At 40.0% G+C, this 23,688-nt stretch overlaps 2 protein-coding genes across 5 annotated transcripts in view; one reads left to right on the top strand and one right to left on the bottom strand.

Annotated features, from left to right (window-relative positions):
* On the bottom strand, positions 1 to 22,543 carry ADAT2 (adenosine deaminase tRNA specific 2). 3 transcript variants are annotated; one of them, XM_088455218.1, is made up of 7 exons: positions 22,292 to 22,543; positions 14,910 to 15,008; positions 10,592 to 10,696; positions 7,319 to 7,469; positions 3,947 to 4,053; positions 404 to 476; positions 1 to 327 (listed from the first exon to the last, which is right to left on the bottom strand). In XM_088455218.1, exons 2-7 carry the CDS (start codon positions 14,988 to 14,990, stop codon positions 296 to 298), a joined length of 549 nt encoding a protein of 182 aa, XP_088311344.1. In that variant the 5' UTR covers positions 14,991 to 15,008; positions 22,292 to 22,543; the 3' UTR covers positions 1 to 295. The 3 variants fall into 3 exon arrangements, with proteins under 3 accessions (XP_088311344.1, XP_088311415.1, XP_088311267.1); XM_088455289.1 differs by lacking the exon at positions 22,292 to 22,543 and adding an exon at positions 22,249 to 22,270; XM_088455141.1 differs by lacking the exon at positions 22,292 to 22,543 and adding an exon at positions 22,131 to 22,230.
* The window catches only part of PEX3 (peroxisomal biogenesis factor 3), a 42,983-nt gene continuing 41,609 nt past the window's right edge, over positions 22,315 to 23,688 (top strand). Inside the window, exon 1 of one of the 2 annotated variants that reach the window (XM_088454954.1) lies at positions 22,315 to 22,448. The gene's annotated coding sequence lies outside the window, so the exon portion shown is untranslated. The other variant, XM_088455028.1, reaches the window with a different exon arrangement.

The raw sequence follows: 23,688 nt of genomic DNA, 5'->3' as shown, positions 1-23,688 counted from the left end.
AGATTTTCATTCCAACCAATCAACTAGTTGGATGGATGGACTGAAAATCTTTATGTGTGTATGCACCTTTAGTAACAGGCACCAGGTTTAAGAGGTTCCGTTCTATGTATTTCATTTAATTCATAAAGTGTGGTGACACTTTCTGGTACTTTGGTTCAGTTTGGAGGTGACTTATTTCTGTCTATTTATATACAAATTGAAGACTATCACTGCTTGGGAACTTTACATACAACTTGTGTGTTGTAAATGTAGTGGTCCTTTTTCTTCACACGGACTATATGAAATCCTTTGAGGTTTACTCCTTTTTGCGAACTTTTGACTTTGGGGCTGAAAGGATAAAAGGGAAAACATTTATTGTGAATCATTCTATTTAAAACATGGAAATAAATAGATATATACCTACCATTAGGGTTTTCTTGCTTATAGAAGGTTTTAAGCATCTCCACAGCTTTCTCAGCTTTGTATCCAGCTACGCACTGTTAACACAATAGTATGTAATGTTGCATATCAAACAGCAGGACAACAAACGGATACATACAGTATTGATCAGTCTACAAGTAATAGCATACAGGCTACTAACACCACACAAACTGGAGCTTAGTTCTTAGAACCATGAGAAGAGAATTGTATTATGTTACAGCACTATAGTAGACAATGTGGCATTCAGAAACACATTCCTGTAGGAGTCTGACATGGTAAATTGTTTTCCAAAGACCTTTGACATAATGCTGTTCTTCACTGATGGAATATGATACCGATCACAGTAATGATTAACAATTTACACCCTTTATCATTAGAGTGATTGTTTTTATAGAGGAAGAGGCCAAAGATGAATGATCACATTTACTGTGATGTTACTTACAGATTCTGTTCTGAGAATTGTCATAAAATAGCATAATGTGCCTAGCTTTGCAACACATATGTTTACCAGGTAACCATGCTTTTTAGCAGGTACCAAGTACCTGGCAACCCTTTACAAAGGATTGTGCAAGTGCATGATGTCTGCTCCATCTGCCCCCACATCATACACACGGAAGTGTTTTGCGTTGCTTGTAAGAACCCTGGTCACAACAAGATGGACACTCACTTTGAGATAATGCACACTTGTGCTATATTCTATCCATTTCTTTATGATACTCTCGACTGTACTGTAGCCGATATTTAAGTATTTGAAATCTTCTTATATAATTTCCCCAATTGGTGCTTTCAAACACATTTTCCCGGATTTGATTTCAGTGATTTTTGATATTCATGATGGTCTCTTATTTTGTTGCATTACTATATATTACATAACTGTATCTGTAAAATAACTGTCCCTATTGCATACCACTGTAATATAAACAGACTATTGGTGTATCTTCTAAAAATGCAGCATGTAGAGTTATCTCCCCCATATCGCAGTTCTTCCTAATGTAATAAATTAGTCAAGAAAAATGTTGTTAGTTTAAAAAAGGGACGTTTATATGCAGATCAGAATAACCCCCAAACTGTAAATGAACATGAATCAGAATGGGTCAGAAAGGCAGCATTATACAGAACTAGCAAAATGTCTCTTCTTTTGCATAATATATTAAAAGAAAATTCAACCCAAAACTGATTTTCAGGTCTGCCAGATGCTCCTTTTTCATACAAGCAGTGTGTATTCCACAAACACCACACTAGCAGCAGGAGAGTAGTGCAGACAGACACCAGACCCCACTAGCTTATTGCAGCATTCGGGATCCCAGAGGTCAGAATACAGACACCGGCATCCCAACAGGGTTAGAATACTGACACTTTTTTGGTCGATATCCTAACCCTCCCTCCCTCCCCGATGCCTGACCCCAACTTCCCTTCTATAGCCTAAACCTAACCTCCCCCTCCGGCATTTTAACCGCATCCCTGAGGACTTGTATAGAAGTAAAGAAGATAGAAACAATCTGCAATCACACTCCCCGTCACATAATCTAGGGAGGTGTCTGATTAAATGTTCATACAAAAGGAGCCTATTCATCATTACTTAATTTGAAGCGGATGAAAATTAACTTTATCTACTTTTGTTTAAATAATGTATTGGGGCCATTCATCATAAAAGGTACTGCAGAAGAGATGATCTACTTACCTTTCAGCTCTGATCAGTCCCCATACACTAGTATGGAGACCTAAATTCATTAAGCTCTGAAAATGCAATATTTTCAGAGCTTGACTGTGGTAACAGTCAACATCTTCAGGCATTTGTGTTCCCGCTCCCTACTCCTTCCCTATGGGAAGGAGACCCGGGTTGCTAAGAGGGAGCCATTTGGATCCCTGCGCCACTACCAGGCTCCTTCCACCGGATGCCGGAGCTTGGTGCGCCTGCTTAGACCCTAGTTCATGCAGGCGCGCTAGCACTGCCGAGTAAGACACGGCAGTGCCAATTTTCACTGCTACGGAAGTAGCAGTGAAAGGATTAGTGAAAATACAGTAGCTGATTTTCAGATCAGATGTATCCACAACGGAGCAATGATAAATAGAGATAGAATGTTAATTAGTGGGGCACCCGATAATTAACATAATAAATAGGCCCCTTAAATGTGAATAGTCATTAGTTTTTGGCCTTTACTCCACCCAAAGCAAATCACTATTTTTTGTGTCGTTTTAGATTTAGTGATGTTCTTACAGTTTAGCTGGGGTCACGCCAAATGTATTTGGTGTAAAAGGGGTATCACTGTATGGCAAAAATACTTCCAAAGTCCAGGGTCTGACCCGGGATTTGGAACACTGTTCCAACCCCAATCAGACCCTTGACATGACCCCTTTCATACTGAGGCGCTGACCTGGGTTATTCCCGGGTCGGCGCCATTCACATCGGACCAAGGTCTGCAGTGACCAGAGTCTTCCGGCGTTGCAGTGGACGCTTGAAGATGATGTAATCTCCAAGCTCTACTGCAGCCGGCCAATCAGGTAGCATGCGGCACGACCCGAGTCTTCGTGACCCAGATCGCGCACTTTACACTGCAGGGAGAGACGTACCCAACCCTATAAAGCTTCCCATGTTGGATCCCCGGGTCGAGCCATTTTCAGTGGCAAAAATCCCAGGTTGATGCGCGTTCATGTGCAAAAACCCGGGATTTTCATGTCAGTGTAAAAGGGGTATTACTAACCTACAATTTCAGCAATGTAATTGAATTTTAAAAATTAACACTATAAAGTCGGGATTTTATGCAAGTATTTTGCATGTTAGCATTATTAGTGATGGCAGGTAGTACTCTGCATTGTGGGGGAATTTGACCTCTTAACTTGAACAAAACTTAACGGTGATCAAGTCAATTGCAACAAGCTTTTTCATTTACTTTTCATCTTACACAAGCGTGCATTACAGCAAAAGGATGACTAAAACATTCATATCCATAAGTTATTTTACACAAAATGTGACTTGAAAGATTAAACACTGAGCATATTATACAGACTAATTTATTTTACCATTTTAAACAGACATGTATAGAAATGCTAGTACAGGTTGAGTCTCCGATATCCAAAATGCTTGGGACCAGGGGTATTTTGGATAACGGAATATTCCGTATTTTGGAATATTTGCATATCATAATGAAATATCTTGGGAATGGGACCCAAATATACACACAGAATGCATTTATGTGTTATATACACCTTATACACACAGCCTGCAGGTAATTTTATACAATATTTTAAATAATTTTGTTGCTCAAACAAAGTTTGTGTACAGAAATGAAATTCAGTTATGTTACATATACACCTTATACACACAGCCTGAAGGTAATTTTATACAATATTTTTAATAATTTTTGCCTTAGACAAAGTTTGTGTACATTGAACCACAAAAAATCAAAAGGTTTCATTATCTCAGTCAAGCCAAAAAAATTCCGTATTTCGGAATATTTGGATATGGGAGACTCAACCTGTAACTATAAACCCGCTTACCAGTGTAATCAAATTGTGGTTTTCATACCTTGAACCGTGCTCCTGAATTTGGAATATTATTTCCGGCTATATTTAAAACTGATCCACATCCACCAAACCGTTCGTTGCTGCACCCATATACTACCAAAGGGATTTATAAGCCATTGTCAAGGAGATATAGCTGTATTTTATGGCCAAAATTGACACCTAATGACTGCTTATCAAGCTTTGTGATTTTTTGTGAGATTTTCAGCAATGTTTCCTGCTGTGCATAGTGCTGCACTGCCATTTCAACTCGACAAGTGGAATCTTGCAGTAGCTCGGAGCTGGTATTAGATATCACCCTATATTTTTAATGGCATCAAATTTCCAGGTGCACTGTGAGAAATATGACATTATACAAACCTGGGCATTATTTTAGGAGATAAAAGTTAATACTTTATTTAATTAAAACAGACAATACTAAATTTTGATGGCATCAACTTTGCATAAAGTGCTCCTATGATTTTTCCATCTCTCTGCACCCTTAGTTTTTAAAGGTGGCTCCCGAGAGAGGGCAGGATGCAAGCACCTTGATATGTGCTGGGTGAACCATCAAGAACAGTGCCCAATTAATGACAAATATAACAGAATTTCCCAGCGCTCACCAACTGTAGAATGGCACTATGCTACAAAGAGAATCACTAACACAGAAAAACTTAATAGTATATTTAATATTCAAATCAAATAAAAAATCGGACAAAAAGTCTGTCCTAGCATATATAATGTAATACAATATAAATACCGTATATACTCGAGTATAAGTCGAGTGCCCCCAGTAGTAATTCCCCCTGGTTGTGCCCCCAGTAGTAATCCCTCCTGGTAGTGCCCCCAGTGGTAATCCCCCCTTTCAGTGCCTCCAGTAGTAATCCCCCCTTGGTAGTTCCCCCAATGGCAATCCCCCCTTTCAGTGCCCCCTGTAGTAATCGCCCCCTGGTAGTGCCCCCTGTAGTAATTGCCACCTGGTAGTCCCCCCCCCCCCCAGTAGAGAGAGACGTAATAAGAATAATAATAAAAAAAAATAATCACTTACATGAAACTCCCGCTCCTGGTCCAGCCGCTAACAGCTCCTCCGGCCACTTTGCATGGGAGAGACGTCATTACTCATGACGTCTCTCCCATTATCCACTGCGGGAGACGGAAGATGGCTCCTGCAGTGGGAGCAGCAGCAGCCGCTGAGAGTCTGACAGACTCTCAGCGGCTGCTGATTACAGCAAACACACAACTGCCGGCTCCGGCGGCTGTGTGTTTGTGCTGTGTAGCGCTGACCGAACTCCGTCCGGTCAGCGCTACACTTCACTCGAGTATAAGCCGAGGGGGTACTTTTTCAGCACAAAAAATGTGCTGAAAAACTCGGCTTATACTCGAGTATATACGGTAGTGTGTACACACTAAGAAAAAGGGCTATAACCGGTACATATACAACACAAAAAAGACCACATACAAACAATACAACATAAATAGAGTATCTATGATAAAAGATCTGTAATGATGTGTCTACCAGTAATCGCAATGCAGCGTCTTACTATTTTGGTTAGTTCATAAAAATCACTCATGTAAGAGAAATGGTGAAAAATAAAAAAATCAATGTCCAGATGGAATAAAACTGTGTAGCAAGGATTTACCTGCTGATGATCTAGTCCAAGGGTTCCCAACCACTGTCCTCAAGGCACACTAACAGTCCAGGTTTTAAAGGACAGCCATAGTTGAGCACAGGTGACTTAATTAGTACCTTAGTTAGTTTGATTTAACCATCTGTGCTTAAGCATGGATATCACTAAAACCAGGACTGTTGGTGTGCCTTGAGGACCGAGGTTGGGAATCACTGATCTAGTCCATATAGGAGGAAACAAAGCTGTCCTAGTATTAGGGCAGACTGAGGTCTGAATAGACCAAAACAGATGTAGGCTCCGATGCGTGTAATCCAATCCACGGGAGGGAAATACAGAAAGGTCTGCCGGCAGACAGGGATGCGTGGTGTGACCGTTCAGGTCTGAATCAGCGTGCCATCAGTGTCCTCCGCAATCGACGCGTTTCGCCTGTAAACAGGCTTCGTTAGGACGCAGAGTACATGCTCTTCCTTCTCCTTTATCCTCATAGCTGCGGCACTTTATTACCGACTGGCGGATGTCACTTCCGCCCTTACATACTCAGCCTCCATGCTGCTAGTAGTTGCCCTCATCTCCCTATGAAAGCATAGTACTTGATCTTCCTTCTCCTTTATCCTCATAGCTGCGGCACTTTATTACAGACTGGCGGATGTCACTTCCGCCCTTACATACTCAGACGTCCAGGCTACTAATAGTTGCCCATGTGGAATCCATATGTGTAGAGGCATAACATCTATAATTCAACTATCAAGAAGATGTTGTCACAGCATACAAAACATTTAACATACAGACATAAAACAATACAATACCACACTAAAGAATAGTATAATACATAATTTTATACTAATATAATATCAAAGTATATGTTAGAAATAAAGTACATATATTGGGTAAATTAAACAGATATATCTACATTAGTAATAGAATAGTAAGTGGGGGATGGTGATCTAGTATAAACGTGTGGTTAAAATAAAATACATACAAGATATATTTAAAAGAATAAATGAAGATAGTAAATAATAAATGGATAGATACCCATACTGTTGATTGATAACAGGGCTGATAGAGAAAAGATAGATGATGTACAATAGGTGATTACTTCAAAAAGGGATATAGATCAAAATCTATATTTAGACCTTTAGGGGGTCAGGGTACCTAGTTGATAGATTAACCTAGTTTCCTCTTTCAGCAGGTTCTCATTTAAATTCCCTCCTCTCCATGGTATTTTAATTTGTTTAAGACCCGCAAAGCCTAGTTTAGATGGATCACTGTTGTGTACTTCATTGAAATGTCTGGGTACACTGTGGTTCTCTTTCTTGTTCTTTATATTATGGAGATGTTCGTTAATTCGAACATGCAGCTTACGGAAAAGTAAGCTGCACGTTAGAATTAATGAACATCTCAATAATATCTGTCTTTTATTTACTACATATGTATTCAATCACAACAAAATCTGTGAAACGTCATTTAAATCTATATTGCCCATGCAGGCTCCTTTTCAAAAATAATACATGAGAAATGATTAGACATTGCTGATGGAAAGTGTTCACGGTAATGTCATATGGTGTGATACTCACACAGTTCAATGCAATGAGCATATTGGCAGAGGTTAGCTAATCAGTTCATTCATTAGTACTCAAAAATAGAAGTATAATGTAGTAAAGAGACGAGATTTCTTACCAGGTGTGCAAATAGAATATGTCACCTCAGAGTGATGATCCCATCTGTGTCCCTACATCCCTACAAATTAAGTTTCATCTACTAAAGGATACGAAGTAGACGCAGAGCCCCAGCACACATGATGCATGGTTCCACTGTTACATACAAAATTGTATTTTCAAACACCTGCACCGAGTTCTTCCCATTCTTCCTGCACCAGTCCGATACCTGGTCAATAGCCACCATTTCTGCATGGCGTGTAGCCTATAACAGACAAAGCAGGATACACTATGACAATAATAGGCAAACATGGAGCACTTACCAATTAAATTATTAAAGCAATCACATGTCCAATGTATGGTTCAAGCTTTAATTTACAGTCATTATTTAAAGGATAAATCCATTTTTTTTAGCCTAACTACTCTCAAGTGGCAGAAGTCTGCAGTAACACAATGCTAACATGAAGGAAAAGGGGAGGTTTAAGTTGCGCTGTAGAAGTTACTAATAATTACACCATTAGACAGAGCCATTGTTAGAATCTGCAGTTTGGGCTTACACTGTTCAAAGTATAGTGCATTTAGATTGCATAAAGACAGATCTAATTGTTTACAAAAGATCAGTAATCATTGCATGTTATTAAGGGTTGGGTACGGAATGCTGGCGCTCGGGATCCTGGCAGTCAGAATCCTGACGCTGGCATCCCAACAGGGTAACAATACAGACAACGGACGGTAAGTGCCCTAACCCTAAACCTCACCGCACCCTAAACCTAACCTCTACCTAGTGCCTAAACCTAAACTCTCCCCCTAGTGCTTAACCTTAACCCTCCGCATTCTGTGCGCCGTTAACCCAACAGCCAGCATTTCAACTACCTCCCGTTATTAAATAACAATACAGAGAGCTTTTCAAACAGTCTCGAATTAACAACACTAGTTAGTATAATATCATATTCGGTTCTTTTGATGTTCTGAGCATCAGTTTTATTTCCATTTTGATGCACACAAAGGGTTCCGCTTTTCTTATGGTCTATAGGATAAGGTTACTAAGCCACGGGTTCTAAATTCCGGCGGATTTGCAACCCACTTATTTACTAAAATCCATGCAAAACTGCAGAAAGCATACTTTGCAATATAATTGAAATTAATATAAAAAGTACATCTAGGTTTTCAACCATGAAAAGAATAGAATAGAAACCCTGGATTTATCAAGCAGTAGTTTTGAAAACGAACGTAACACTGCCGGCAACCCCACCCAAAAAATTACTAGACTCAGACAGGCGCGATTGCTGAAACCGCAGGTAAATAAATTGATTTTGACAGGAAAGATTGATAGGAATATCAAACAATTGGGATATGGGGAATTGTGATGTCCCTTACCAAAAACATGACGACTGGATGTTAACATAAACACACAAACAAAAAAAAAAAAATCACACAATTACACCACACAAATATATACACACACACACACACACGACTTAAAAAAAAAAAAAAATTAAAACACAAACTATTTGGTAAACACACCTAAAATGATATTCAGAACAAGAAACAAGACAACTTACAAAAGTAATTTACAAATTGTGGCGAGTTTTTTTTTTTTTTTTTTATATATATATATCCTTCTCCTTATACAGGGATATCGGAAAGTGCCCCCGCAGTGACTGTGTGCTAAGTGTGTGACAGACAGTGGCGGCTCCAGGGGTGGGGCTGCAGCACAGTCCAAAATTGAAACAGGGGAGCCACACCCTCTAATCTAATTAGGGACCATATCTAGAACTACGCTGTACTGTGCTTTGTAGCTGATGGCACAGCATTACCGGCACCTATGTTTTGCCAAATGCTTAATTCTTATAACTAGTTCTGGAAGAAATCAGTTAAATAATTTCAGAAATTAATAAAATATATTTTATCTACTTGTAACTTTATGCAAGTACCTTTTTTCTGACTACTGGTACCTTTGTACATAGAAAAAAAATCTTGGAGACAGTAGCACAGTATAATCAATGGAACCGATATGATTTACCGCCGGACCCATGCCCGGCGGTTGGAATCCCAACAGCGGCATCCCAGCAGAGGAGGAAATCCCGATCGTCCTAAGGTAAGTATTGACTAACCTATTTCTACCCCCTAACCCTCCCTTAAGGGTGCCTAACCCTAACCTTCCCCCCCCAGTGCCTAACCCTGATCCCCCCTCTAAGTGCCTAAACCTAACCCCCTTCCCCACAGCCTAAACCTAACCTCCCGGGGAGGGTGCCTAACCCCAAGTCCCCCCCCCGGCATCCCTACGATCGGGATGCCGGGCATCGGGCTCCCGGCGTATGTCTAATGACAAGCTTTGGCATATCAATAGGACAGTCGGGAAGCCGGCTGTCGGGATTAGGTCCGCCGGCTTCCCAACTGCATACCCAATCAGTGGAGGGGACATGACACAACCTGCACTCTAGCAAGTGTGAGCTAGAACCAGGGCCAGATTAAGGCTTGTGGGAGCCCCGGGGCAACCAAGTTGTGGGGGCCCAATCAATAAAATTGTTACGGCCCTACACAATGACTACTATGCCCCTTACCTTGTCTTCGGACTCTCCACTGACCAGCAAGGTCTCAGCATACTACTTCATGTCTGCAACACTGCTGGGGACAGACTCCCAGCAGCATAGCGGACATGATCTAGTACACTGCTAGGGGCAAATGCAGGATTTGGTACATCCCGCCTGTCTTCAGGTACACTGTGGTTTATTACCGCGGTATCTACCTAGAATATCGCAAAGGACAACTCTCCCAATAAGAGCTGTTGAAATGGCTCCGGACAGAAGCACTTCCAGGTTTAACACCCAGAAGTCCCTCTGGCACGTGCAGAAGGCCGTGGAGGTGATTGGAGTGAGGGAAAGAAAAGAAAAGAAAAGAAAAAAAGAAAGAAAAGAAAAGAAAGAAAGAAGAATGTTTTCTCTCTCATGACTTATCGCTGGTACACACTGGCTGACGGGCACCAGATATATTGATCAGCCAATATATCTGTCAGTGTGTACCCAGCTTTGGAGGGAGCAGGTGAGAGAGCGAGCAAGAGAACACACACACTTTCCTACCTCTATGTAGAGCATCAGGGCAGGCTTTTAATGGGGGCAGGCACTCCACGGCATTAGGCCCTATTATGTCAGCGAGGGGACGGGGCTTTCACCGTTAGCTGCTACCTATGTTTGTGGTGTGGGGGCCTCTGGAAGACCGCCCTGCCCCTGGACAGAACATAAATATAAACTTCTGCATTCAAAAATGTTATATACTGTACTAGGAGTAATCTTGTCAAATAACAACATATCAAATATCACAATGTTTTCTACTCCTGCACATGTATGCATTTCTGGGTATACATGGCTTCGGCATATGATAACTTACATTCTTTGTTTCATTTACTTCATTTCTCCCTTTTCCCACAATCTGTTTGTCATGAACCATGAGGCATCCAACAGGAACTTCGCCATTATCCAAAGCATCCTTTGCCTAAAAATAGAGTATCATTTGAAAAATCCAGCAATTCAGTGACAGCCATATCATTTTTATAAATATATTGAATATAAAATTTACCATCAGACAGAAAGTTAGTAGCTCACTGTGACAGCTAGAAGCTCTTCCTATTTGAGCAGGGATGTATGTGCATACATGCAGTAATGCAAAACTAAAGTGGCTGAAAATTCTATAGAGTGTGGCATAAATGGAAATTTGACAGTCCACTGAAACATGTAGACTTGTCCCCCAAAAACAATCCTACAGTAATCATGCAGAGGGTAAATTCAATAGGAATCTTTGAAAAGATGGGTTTTAAAAGACATATGTAAAACTTGTAAAAATCATGTGGTCTATTAAGATGCGATTGTCAACTCCATAAAGCTGGGTACACACTGAGGTTATATAATCGGGCGTTCAAAGCCGAAATATCGTGAGCACAAGGGAAAAGGACTTCTAGGACTTGCCTGCAAGTTGAAAAGAGTTATGACCCAGTTCTGTGTTCTTAAATTGAAGCCCTCAGTCTGCATGTCTCATACAGGAAGTTTGTCAGCAGCAGACAGCAAGGGTGTGTAAGATATATAGCAGCTGTGTGTGCCCTGTTACAGCTGTCATCGCTGGCCAGGTAGGGAGGAGATATACAGCAGCTGGAAAGGACTTTGCTGAACTCTGAGTGGACTGTAATGATATAACCCTGCTTACTGTTTGCTGGATTTCTGTGTCTCCATGATTAAAGTTCATCATTCTTTCATTATAACCTGCTCCACTGTGTGATCCCTGAACCCCAGGATACCCAGGTCACCCGGTATCCTCACAGGTGTGTACCCCCGATATGTCTGTGAATGACATCGTTCAGACATATCGCATCTGCAACACAGCAGATGGCCGATATGTCGACGCATCTGACTGTGTGTATAGGCAGTCCGCCATCCACCCATACACTTGCTGCAGGGACCGCCGGTGACTGAAAGCCACAAACTGAAATGCCCGCTCAGTTATAATGTCAGAGTACACACATCAAGCGGCTGATCGGTAACTCTGTATAGCTTACCTGATCAGCTATGTCAGAAGATCCGTCGACAGTGTGTTCCCAGCTTTAGTGTATACTAATCTGCAGTCTTATGTATGGCATACATTAAGCAATTATCGTCCCGATCCACAGTTTACCAAGTATGTGTATAGGTAGAGGTTATTCCTGTGTATATTACTTTCTACGGCATTTGACTTCTACTAGGGTGACCTGTCTCTACAGGTCAGCAACATTTTCTGTAAGTAACTGCATTTTCCACATGCAGAGCTCTCACAAAAGGATATGCACATCTTGCATCATGAGGCCTGCATTCAGCATAAACTAATCAATATTCCTGTTAAACATGACTTGGCACAATGTGATAGCCACTGACACTAGTGCAGTCTGGGTTCTAACAGAGGGTGGTTTCTTTATAAAACAAGGAGCTTTTCTCAGTTCTTCCCTATTATCAGTTCTGCTAGATACAGAGGCACCCCTCCATGCAAGAGATATATGTGTCACGGATAAATACTTTTTATTGGGTCCATCCTTGCAAGGGATCATGATCTATAGCGATTCCTTCTAAATTATATGTATAAGTACATATTATAGTGCTAGCTAATACTTCCCAAATCACATTCCTCCATAAGGAGTGGTCTGTGGATGTGCATAAATCGTGAGCTGACAATAGTCAGTATATTAGTAGCACATTGATTAAAATCTTTTCATGGTACTACTGTATGTTGTTCAGGTAAGTTACACAGATGGAAGCTATAGATTTAACACAATTGATGCACGCATTCTAAGGAATGTGGCATCTGACAGTAATAAAACAAAAAGGAGTTAGAGACGAAGGTTTGGCACAGGTCCCTTTGTGCAAGAGACTGCTGATCTGTAATTATTCCTTATACATAGGGAATCCTTCTATATAATGCTTATAAGCTATTAGTTGATTGTACTTTCACAGTCCGCCACACTGGAGGAGTCAGATATGTTTGTGAAAATGACCTGATGTCAGTACTATAATGATAACACACGGTTTACTGACATCTGTATCACATTCCCTCTTTTATATAATTTAGCCAAATCTTTGTGAATAAGAAATAACTGTAGATCCGCATGACCCCTTGCATGGAGGGATGCCATAGAAGTTTACAACCTTAATACATATAACTTTGCATTACTTCTACATAACTGAATATCAGATTAAGGGAAGTTTGGGAGGGGGAATGTATTAAACCTTATAAATAGTGAAGAAGGTGCCCATAGCAACCAGTTTCTAGCGATCATATCTAATACAGTCTATAACATGATAAGTAGAAGTAAGATTGGCTTAAAATTCTAAGGGAACAATTCAAATTTCTTGCCCCCGTAAGTGCGGCTACACACAAAAATCAGGGAGTCCAGGACATAGATATAGCTTATCTAGACTTTAGTAAAGCTTTTGACACTGTTCCATATCCCAGACTGTTAAATAAACTGGAAAGCATGGGATTGGATACAAAGATAGTTGAATGGATAAGATCATGGCTGCAGGATAGAAAACAGAGAGTTGTAGTAAACAGAGTGCAGTCTCAAGAGGGAAAGGTTACCAGTGGAGCACCTCAGGGATCTGTACTTGGACCAGTGCTTTATAATATCTTTATTTGTGACATTATAAATGGTATTGAAGGGAAACTATGCCTTTTTGCAGATGACACAAAGGTATGCATCAGGGTAGACACACCAGGAGGGGTAAAACAAATGATTGATGATCTAGGTAGGAATGGTCAAGAACGTGGCAACTACAGTCTAATGCCAAAAAATGCAAGATCATGCACTTGGGTCTCAAAAATCCAAAGGCTAAATATAGTATTAATGGCACTATACTGGAAACTACTGAAGAGGAAAGGGATCTAGGAGTCACTATTTCAGGTGACTTAAAGGCAAGCAATGTAACAAAGCAATGAGGAAGGCAAGTCAGATGCTTGGTTGCATAGAGAAAGGAATCAGTAGTAGAAAGAAAGAAGTGATAATACCACCGTATAGGTCATTGGTACGTCCTCATCTCGAATACTGTGTTCAGTTCTGGAGGCCATATCTCCACAAGGATATTAATACATTAGAAACTGTACAAAGAAGGGCAACAAAAATGGTGCAAGGTCTACACCACAAACGTACTAGGAAAGACTAAAAGATCTTAATATGTATAGTTTGGAGCAGAGAAGGGAAAGGGGGGGACATGATAGAAACGTTCAAATATATAAAGGGTTTTAACAAGGTAAAGGAAGGAGACATTCTTCAAAGAAAGAGAAGTATTAGAACAAGAGGACATGTTCTGAAACTGGAGGGTGGTAGGTTCAGGGGAAATTTGAGGAAAAATTACTTCACAGAAAGGGTAGTGGACAAGTGGAACAGCCTCCCATCAGAGGTGGTAGAGGCTAAGACAGTAGAGCAATTTAAACATGCATGGGATAGACATAAGGATATCCTTCAGAAGAAGCAAGGATCAATAAGGGTTGAAGTAACAATATGTTTAAAACTGGGGCAGACTAGATGGGCCAAGTGGTTCTTATCTGCCATCAAATTCTATGTTTCTATGATCCTGCCATGAGGGGGCGGGGGCGAGATTTGCTGTTACTGGTGTTTCCACATCACTGCAACATTAACTCGCCACCTCGCAGCTAAATTAATTGACCGCTAACTGTCAGTAGCAGCACCAATATTTTAATCACTTTTCTTTACATACCTTTTTCACTTTCATTTTTAATATTTTGGTTTTTGGGAGACTATTTAATGATATTAAAAACTTTGTTATTTGATAAAGATTATTGTTGTAATCATTAACATTTAGTCCAGCGTACACCTCATGAAGAGAGCTCACTTTGTTTTCAGTTTTTTGTAGTGTAACTTTAAGAGCATGGATTAAACACCATTATATCTTTACGTGAGTCAATGGGCTAGATTTACTAAGCGGTGGCTTTTGTATGCCAGAGCTTCTTGGTGGGTTGGAGCTCCAATTTAAAGCAGCACTCACATTCAGTATATAGCCCGCTGGCCTTTACACTGAATGAGGCATTAAATTTTCAGCTTACAAAAGCCGCTGCTTTGTAAATATATCTACTAAAGGTAAAACCTGGAAACTGGTTATGAAGCAATGTTGGCCTGTTAATTGGAAAAACTGCAGATCTCATTTATGGTGGTCTTATACTAGTGCCATACCATTTGAAAGGCCTTGTCCATCCAAATTTTCATCTCTTCAGTCATCTCTGGTTGATCCTTTGGACAATATTTATGGTCCATTTTTTTCAGTAAAAAACACTGAAAAAGAGATTTTACTACTTTTATCTTCAACTGAACAAAATAAATAATGCTAAAAGAAAAATAAAAATCTTATGTTTTGATTTAACAAAAAAGAAGAAAGAGAACTCGTTTTTCTGGGGGCACACTTAGTGGAAATGACTCCCGGCCGATGACTCCAATTGTCATTGCAGGTATCGCTCTTATATCTAGTGGGTGTTGTTTGCCATGGGGGGGGGTGTGAGTTTTGAGATCCTGCCCTGCAATACTTTCAGGTACCTGGGTCTCCCCACTACCATAGGAGTAATATATCCCGCTAAACTTTTTCTTTCTGATGCCACCCCCCACCAATGCATATTAGCACGTGGAGAGCAGCAGCGTACACAGTTTATTGATAGTGACAAATTCTGCATTCTCTTAGATTTTGTTTTTACTCATTTACTCTTATTTAACGTTCTCTGATACTTCTGGGTACTCTCATTGAGCCGATGGTTCTGGAGATCCCTGTGCTGATTTAACAGGGGTCACCTTAACCTACGAGACAACAGCAGATGCCCATTACACTTATTCACATCCCAGGGGTTACACTTATTCACATCCCAGGGGTACGCTCACTCCTTGTATAAAGCATGCCACATAAGGAGCAACAGCTGCCCATTGATATGCTTACAAGGCAGTAGCTTTTATTTTGCGATACCTGGTCCTAGGGTTAACTACCAACGCTGACAGTATATTTTTTGAACAGCTACACTGGAATATGTATAGTAGCCAATTTCTTTGACACAGGATGCATTTATGTGTCATATACACCTTATACACACACAGCCTGCAGGTCATTTTATACATTTTCAATAATTTTGTGGCTCAAGCAAAGTTTGTGTACAGAAATGAAATTCATTTATGTTTCCTATACACCTTATAAACACAACTTGAAGGTAATTTTATACAATATTTGTAATAATATGTGCCTTAGACAAAGTTTGTGTACATTGAACCATCAAATATCAAAGGTTTCATTATTTCAGTCATGCCAAAATAATTCCGTACGTATTTCGGGATATTTGGATATGGGAGACTCAACCTGTATTTAATTGCCACAATCTACTGAGTATTGACACTCAGATCATTGTACCATTTAGATTACCAATATTTTTGCTGTACCATCGCTCATAATTAATTTATGCTCTATATTGTTTGTTGAAGTAACAAACATTTTACCTTATAAATAAAAGCTAAGTTTTAGTCATTTTCACTAAGTGTGCCCACCCAGAAACACAAGTTCTCTTTCTTCTTTTTTTGTTTGACATAACTATATGTACTTTCAGGGGAGCACCACCACATGAGTTACTTTTTATCCGAGGATAAGAACAATATCCTAATAGTGGGCTATATCACTGTTTTGCATATGTTCATATCTTTAAACCACCTGTGCTTGGGCCTCACAATTCCCCTTTTCCCTTTAAGTATGCATGTTTTGATTTAAGTAAACTATTCTCACAAATATCTAATGGCCCGTACACATGATCAGATAAACTGCACGATTTGAACGATAACAATAATCTCATTAAAATCGTACAGTTTCTGGTCCCTGCAAACGACCAAACGATGGTCGATGCGTGGGCACGAATGGTCGATGACGACCATCGACCGTGCATGCAGGCCAACCTGGTCGATATCAACCAGGTTAGCATGTTTACTATAGGGACCCACGATCGTTAATTACGGGTCATTAGGGGGTTAATGCATGTGTTGGATGCTCGATAAGGATCATTCAACACATGCAGGACGATCAGATAACGATAGTTATCTGATCGTGGTGCTGTATGACCGTGTGTACGCACCATAAGTCTACACACTTAAATACTTTCATTAATATTCTCAACCTGCTAAATTTTTAGTCACTGTGTGTGTGAATGAGTTTCCTGGTGATCATTCCTGTGTGTGGCATTATCAGTGAGAAGCCTCACCTTATTCCTTTTTTATTTTCTTGCTTTGGGAACCATCTTAATGAGTTTTTGTATACTACATCCCATACATGTAATAAGATTAATTGGCTTGCTGCAAAGTACATTATCTGCAGAATATGTTACAAAAAAAATAAAAGGACAGTAATAATTCAATTCATAATTTACATTTTTGAACTAAAAAATTTTCTACCCAGTTAAAGGCAACATAGAAATTCTACAATAAACTCTACTCAAGCTAAAAACATAAGAATTTCACTGAAAACGTATATTACAGAAAGCAAACAACAATTATACGTAAAAAAAAAAAAGTTTCTAAACACACAAATTGTATAACGAGCTGTAACCATGTGATGGTACAAGTTTACAAATAAAAAATTCACTTTCGTTTAACAGACTGGTAAATTTCATGAATTACATTTTCCCATGTTGCAGTATGGGTAACCACTTACCTCCTGAGAAGGAAGGAAGGAAGGAAGGAAGGAAGGAAGGAAGGAAGGAAGGAAGGAAGAAAGGAAGAAAGGAAGAAAGGAAGAAAGGAAGAAAGGAAGAAAGGAAGAAAGGAAGAAATATATATATATATATCTATCACACACACACAGAGTCAGGTGCATAAATATTGGGACATTGACAGAATTTTCATGTTTTGGCCTCTATTCACCACCACAATGGCTTTGAAATGAAACAAACAAGATGTGATTTAACTGCAGACTTTCAGATTTAATTTGAGGGTAATTACATCCAAATCAGGTGAACGGTGTAGGAATTACAACGGTTTCTATATGTGCCTCCCACTTTTTAAGGGGCCAAAAGTAATGGGACAAACTAAACAATCCTAAATCTAACTTTCACTTTTTAATACTTTGTTGCAAATCCTTTGCAGGCAATTACAGCCTGAAGTCTGGAACGCATAGACATCACCAGACGCTGCGTTTCATCCCTGGTGATGCTCTGCCAGGCCTCTACTGCAAATGTCTTCAGTTCCTGCTTGTTCTTGGGGCATTTTCCCTTAATCAAGTGAAATGCATGCTTAATCGGATTCAGGTCAAGGGATTGACTTGGCCATTGCATAACATTCCACTTTTTAGCCTTAAAAAACTCTTTGGTTGCTTTTGCAGTATGCTTCGGGTCATTGTCCATCTGCACTGTGAAGCGCCAACCAATGAGTTCTGAAGCATTTGACTGAATATGAGCATATAATATTGCCTGAAACACTTCAGAATTCATTCTGCTGCTTTTGTCAGCAGTCATCATCACCTTCACTGATGAGGTGGTATGTTTTGGATCATGAGCAGTTCCTTTCCTTCGCCATACTCTTCTCTTCCCATCACTCTGGTACAAGTTGATATTTGTCTCATCTGTCTATAGGATGTTGTTCCAGAACTGTAATGGCTTTTTTAGATGTTGTTTGGCAAACTCTAATCTGGTCTTCCTGTTTTTGTGGCTCACCAATGGTTTACGTCTTGTGGTGAACCCTCTATATTCACTCTTGTGAAGTCTTCTCTTGATTGTTGACTTTGACACATATACATCTACCTCCTGGAGAGTGTTCTTGATTTGGCCAACTGTTGTGAAGGGGTTTTTCTTCACCAGGGAAATAATTCTTCTGTCATCCACCACAGTGGTTTTCCGTGGTCTTCCGGGTCTTTTGGTGTTGCTGAGCTCTCCGATGCATTCTTTATTTTTAAGAATGTTCCAAACTGTTGATTTGTCCACACCTAATGTTTTTGCTATCTCTCTGATGGGTTTGTTTTGATTTTTCAGCCTAATGATGGCTTGCTTCACTGATAGTGACAGCTCTTTGGATCTCATATTGAGAGCCGACAGCAACTGATTCCAAATGCAAATGTCACACCTAGAATCAACTCCAGACCTTTTACCTGCTTAATTGATAATGAAATAATGAGGGAATAGCCCACACCTGTCCATGAAATTGCTTTTGAGTTGATAGTCCCATTACTTTTGGCCCCTTAAAAAGTGGGAGGCACATATAGAAACTGTTGTAATTCCTACACCGTTCACCTGATTTGGATGTAATTACCCTCAAATTAAATCTCAAAGTCTGCAGTTAAAGCACATCTTGTTTGTTTCATTTCAAAGCCATTGTGGTGGTGAATAGAGGCCAAAATATGAAAATTCTGTCAATGTCCCAATATTTATGCACCTGATAGAGTATGTATGTGTATATATATATATAGATATAGATATATATATATATTATATATACACATATACACACACACACACATACGGTGATGTTTGGCTAGATATATAAAAAAACGTTTTTACAATTTTTATATGCGATTTTATTGGTTGCTGACCACTGCACTTTATTTCATATGTGCGTCCAATATTTAATAAATGTGTAATCAGAAAGCGCTTCTATTTACTAGGTATTTTATTTCTTTTGGGTCATTTGTATTCCCCACATAGGATTGCAGCTTCAAAAATCAGACAAATTTTGTATTAAAAAAAAAAAAAAAAAACATAAAAAAGGTTAGCACCAGATCTTTCTTTTAAAACACTTGTATGGCCTAGACCAGTGTTGGCTAACCTTGACACTCCAGCTGTTATGGAACTATATATCCCAGCATGCCCTGCCACAGTTTTAGCATGCCCTAATAGCAGAACTGTAGTAGTGCATGCTGGGTTATGTAGTTCCATAACAGCTGGAGTGTCAAGGTTAGCCAACACTGGCCTAGACAAACATCCCTAAGAAAGTCAAAACGAGAACCATATTCCCTTCAAATCAACCATTTATTCTCATATCAATTGTTGTTCCCATTGTTTAATGAAAATAATTGCATAACTTATGCTGGGAATACACTATACAATTTTTTTTCAGATATCTGTCCAATCTGGCTGGTTGGAATGAAAACCTGGTAAACACTGGAAAACAGACAAAATGGTTGTTCAGACAAATTGGTTAAAACACACAAATTTAACCAATTTGAACAATTGTTTTTTGTCCGTTTTCCAGTGTTTAAAACCATATGATCGACTGTCATTTGCTCCCATACATTACCAGGTTTTCATTCCAACCAGCCAGATTGGACAGATTATTGTATAGTGGATGCCCAGCACTAGTAGTCACAGTGCATGTTATTGCAGGTAAAATTTCTCTGAACAAAAAGTTCTGTTTAAAATGTTACACCATCTACTATAAGTATTTTATACACCCTTGATTGTGATCACTGTAGGAGGTGATTTTATAGGACTTATAGCAATCAAACAGTGGCATTCACACTTGATATCTTTAAGGTGTTCCGTAACTAAATCAGATCTTCGCCACACTTCTTTTCTGAGGTTTCACTATAAAATTTATCTTAACATCTTATATGCATCCCTTTCTTTTTTAGTGAAATTGTATGGTCTTACGTCTATAAAATAATCCTAGGTCTGTCCCATTTCCGACATGCGCAGTCCAAGCCAAAACGTGTGCCCCAGGCCTGCACCCCCAGTGGCTCTAACAGCCACAACAGAGATGGGAAAAGTCTGCAGCTTGGGGTAAGCTGGGGCGACCCGGCATATATCATGTCCAAATGACTAGTTTATTGATATTTAATTTTTCTACGGTAACGCCCACTAATGTCTGGGAGGTGGTTAGTAGTGCACGCATGCAAAAATTGTCTGTTCTGTGGGCGTAATAAGATTAAGGGGCTTATGTAATAGGGTGTGATCTGGTGCCGTTGTCGGAACTCCTGAAAGTCTTCACATATTCTTAAAGCGGCAATCAGTTTAAAGGCAAAACTTTACCTTTAAAATGATTGCCGCATTAAAAATACGGGAAGACTCATACCCACAACGGCAAAGATCGCACTCTATTACAGAAGCTCCTAGATTTGAATTTGGCAGTGATAAGTAACACTTCGTCACACTACAAAGTTTATGATTCAAGACTGTCAGTTTCACCTTGAATGAAGGTGCGGAGTCTAATGCCGTGTATCCACTACGCGACATTACTGAGCGATTGCACGATTCCGACATCGTAACTGTGCAATCGCTCAGTAATCGTTCGAAAATCAGGCATTTAAAAGTCAAAAACAAGCAGCAATGCACGTGCCTGCTGGTCGTTTTTTACATCTGTCATCGCCTGAACATGCTGGCTGTGTGTACCCCAAAAACTTAATGGTCATGGACGTTTGATGACAATTCTCTTACTTTCAAAGGAGAGTGTCATGCAACAATGCATGATCTATTGAGTTGTATTATTCATTGCAAACAGTGTTGTCAGAATGTGGATTTCCAGTTTTAGGGAGGGACTTGCGCAATTTATTGTTTTGAAGCAGAAGGAGCTATAATTCGGATCATAGAGTGTGTACATTCAATTGTACGTTAACGTTGGTCATTTATTGCATCTTACCATCTAATGTGCTGCACGTCAGATGGGATACTGTAATGAACAACACCATACTGCTGCTGAATACAGCATGGAACGTCACATCATGAAGCGAGTACGGACAGTGTAATATAGCATTCTATTATGTCGTCCCATCGCTGGGTACACACATCGTGTAGTGTGTACCCAGCCATAGAGTGTAAAATACGGGATAGTCGGGCACTTTAGTTATTGCACCCCAAAGCTCTCATGAATATATTGGTAGGAACTGCTAATGCTATCAGTGAGATTTATTTTCTATGTTTTGTGGATGTCTTTAATCATTCACAGGTGAGTTAATCTATGTTACTGGGTCAGGAATTATCTTACCTGCTTCCACAGACAGAAATCCTTAAAACATGACCTGTTGGAAAAACTTGAGGGCTGAGAACCACTGGGTTAGAGTATTAGTGAACAACACTATAGAAGTGACATAACTCTGAAATAGTGTTATTTCCACCTACAGCTGTAAAACGTATAACAAAGAAATCCAGGGATAACCAAGCAATGATGGCAAAGGGAAACTTAGACAACTGAATACAGTTCAATAAAACAGATATCATGTTGGTTACCGTTCCCCCTGTTTTTTATGCAGATAGCTGCAACCCCACATACTGCAAGTTAGTATAAAACCTAACTATACCTTACTTGTCTTATGCCAAACTGACAGTGATCAGGCAAAATATAAAAAACATTTAACGTAAAGGACGTGTGTGTGTACATATTTATTTATATTAGCGGTATAGAACATTAACCATATTTGAGTAAAGAGGAGCAAGCGACTTTGGTTACATAACCCACCACTGCAGAGCTCATATGGCAGACTGGGGTACAAACATCATGTGCTGTATATGGACACCGCAGCTTATGGCCTCCTCTCTGCCCCTCAGCCAATACATGAACATTCACATCGCCATACCCCACTCAGGCAATAAGGTGATGGCTCTGCCTCCTCCGCTCACCTGCTGCTGCTGCAGAGAGAAAAGTGTGACAGTCACATCACATGTCGCCCGGAACTAGGAAGCAGCGTCTCTGTATCCGGGGGAACCAGCTGCTAGGTGCACTGTCTCTGTGTCTACACTTGATTTATTCCCGGGGAGAGCGGCGGCTGAGAGCTGAGTATGAGGCGCCCGGCACATACATGACGCACAGACACTGGCCATGTAGTAACCACATTAAGGGGGAGGGGGCATCATGGGTTTCCCCCACATGTAGCGACCGGTCACGGCGCTCACTCTGTGCTGCAGCTGTCTCTGCCTGTCCCTCCTCTACTTTATGTGTACTTATCACAGCACTAATGACCTATGCAGCATATGTATGTGTATATAACACACAGGCTGTGTGAGACATGCTGCTTCTGTAGGTGAGACCTGGGAAACCCAGTGACTGAGGCATACTATAGTTACACGTGCATTGTCCCAGTACTACACACACTACTGCTAGGAGTGCCCCTATATAGCATGTACACATAGTAGGACTGTATCTGCTGTATCCGTTACAGTGTATGTATTCCTGATTTATGGTATCAGTTTTAATAGAAATACAGACTCTACCTGATAAACCTGAGTGTCAGCAGACATTCCCAAAATACCTTACTAGTGATGTCATGTTCCCTTACTCCACCCTCTTATTGTTATAGTAGAGGCCTCTGCCATAGGACACCTCGTGTTGCCTATGTACAGAATACCTATCCATACTGCCAACCATATTAACAAATGGGGTGACACTAGGTTGTATTCGATGGTGACGTAACTCAGATCCCAGCATAGGAGTGGGATAATGATGGTATAGTGTGATGGCCTGTAATCAGACTACATTGACACATAGTCCTACACGGGTTGGGTATGAGATCCACGCTTTTGGGGGGTTTGGCGTCGGCATCTCTCATGCCGGGATGCTGACTACATCCCGTCCTACACAGATGCATAACTTGACATTCATATCTGGAGAAGCCAATGCTTTTTTTCTATAAGAAAATGCAAAATAGCAATTATATGCATCAATCAAAGACTGCTACATATTACATGAATTTTGAAGAATAAATATATTTGTAAACAATAAGATGTCAGACATGCAGGTCATTTCAAATATATATACATTTTATTTAATTAAAAGAATAACCGAGATTACTTTTACTTTACAATTGTACACATGACCATTAATGTGCATATATTCTCACCCCGATTCCTCTGGAAATTTATAATTTACAAGACGGTTAATTTATTGGTGTATTTGAAGTCACTAGGCCAGTGGTTCTCAAACTCTGTCCTTAGGACCCCACACAGGTCACTTTCCAGGTCATCCAGCAGGTGCAAAGGTGTATTCATTACTCACTGACTCATTTTAAAAGATCCACAGG

This window comes from Taudactylus pleione, unplaced genomic scaffold (assembly GCF_031769625.1).
Source record: "Taudactylus pleione unplaced genomic scaffold, aTauple2 ptg000006l, whole genome shotgun sequence".
Lineage (NCBI taxonomy): Eukaryota > Metazoa > Chordata > Amphibia > Anura > Myobatrachidae > Taudactylus > Taudactylus pleione.
This window is presented reverse-complemented; position numbering and strand designations above follow the sequence as displayed.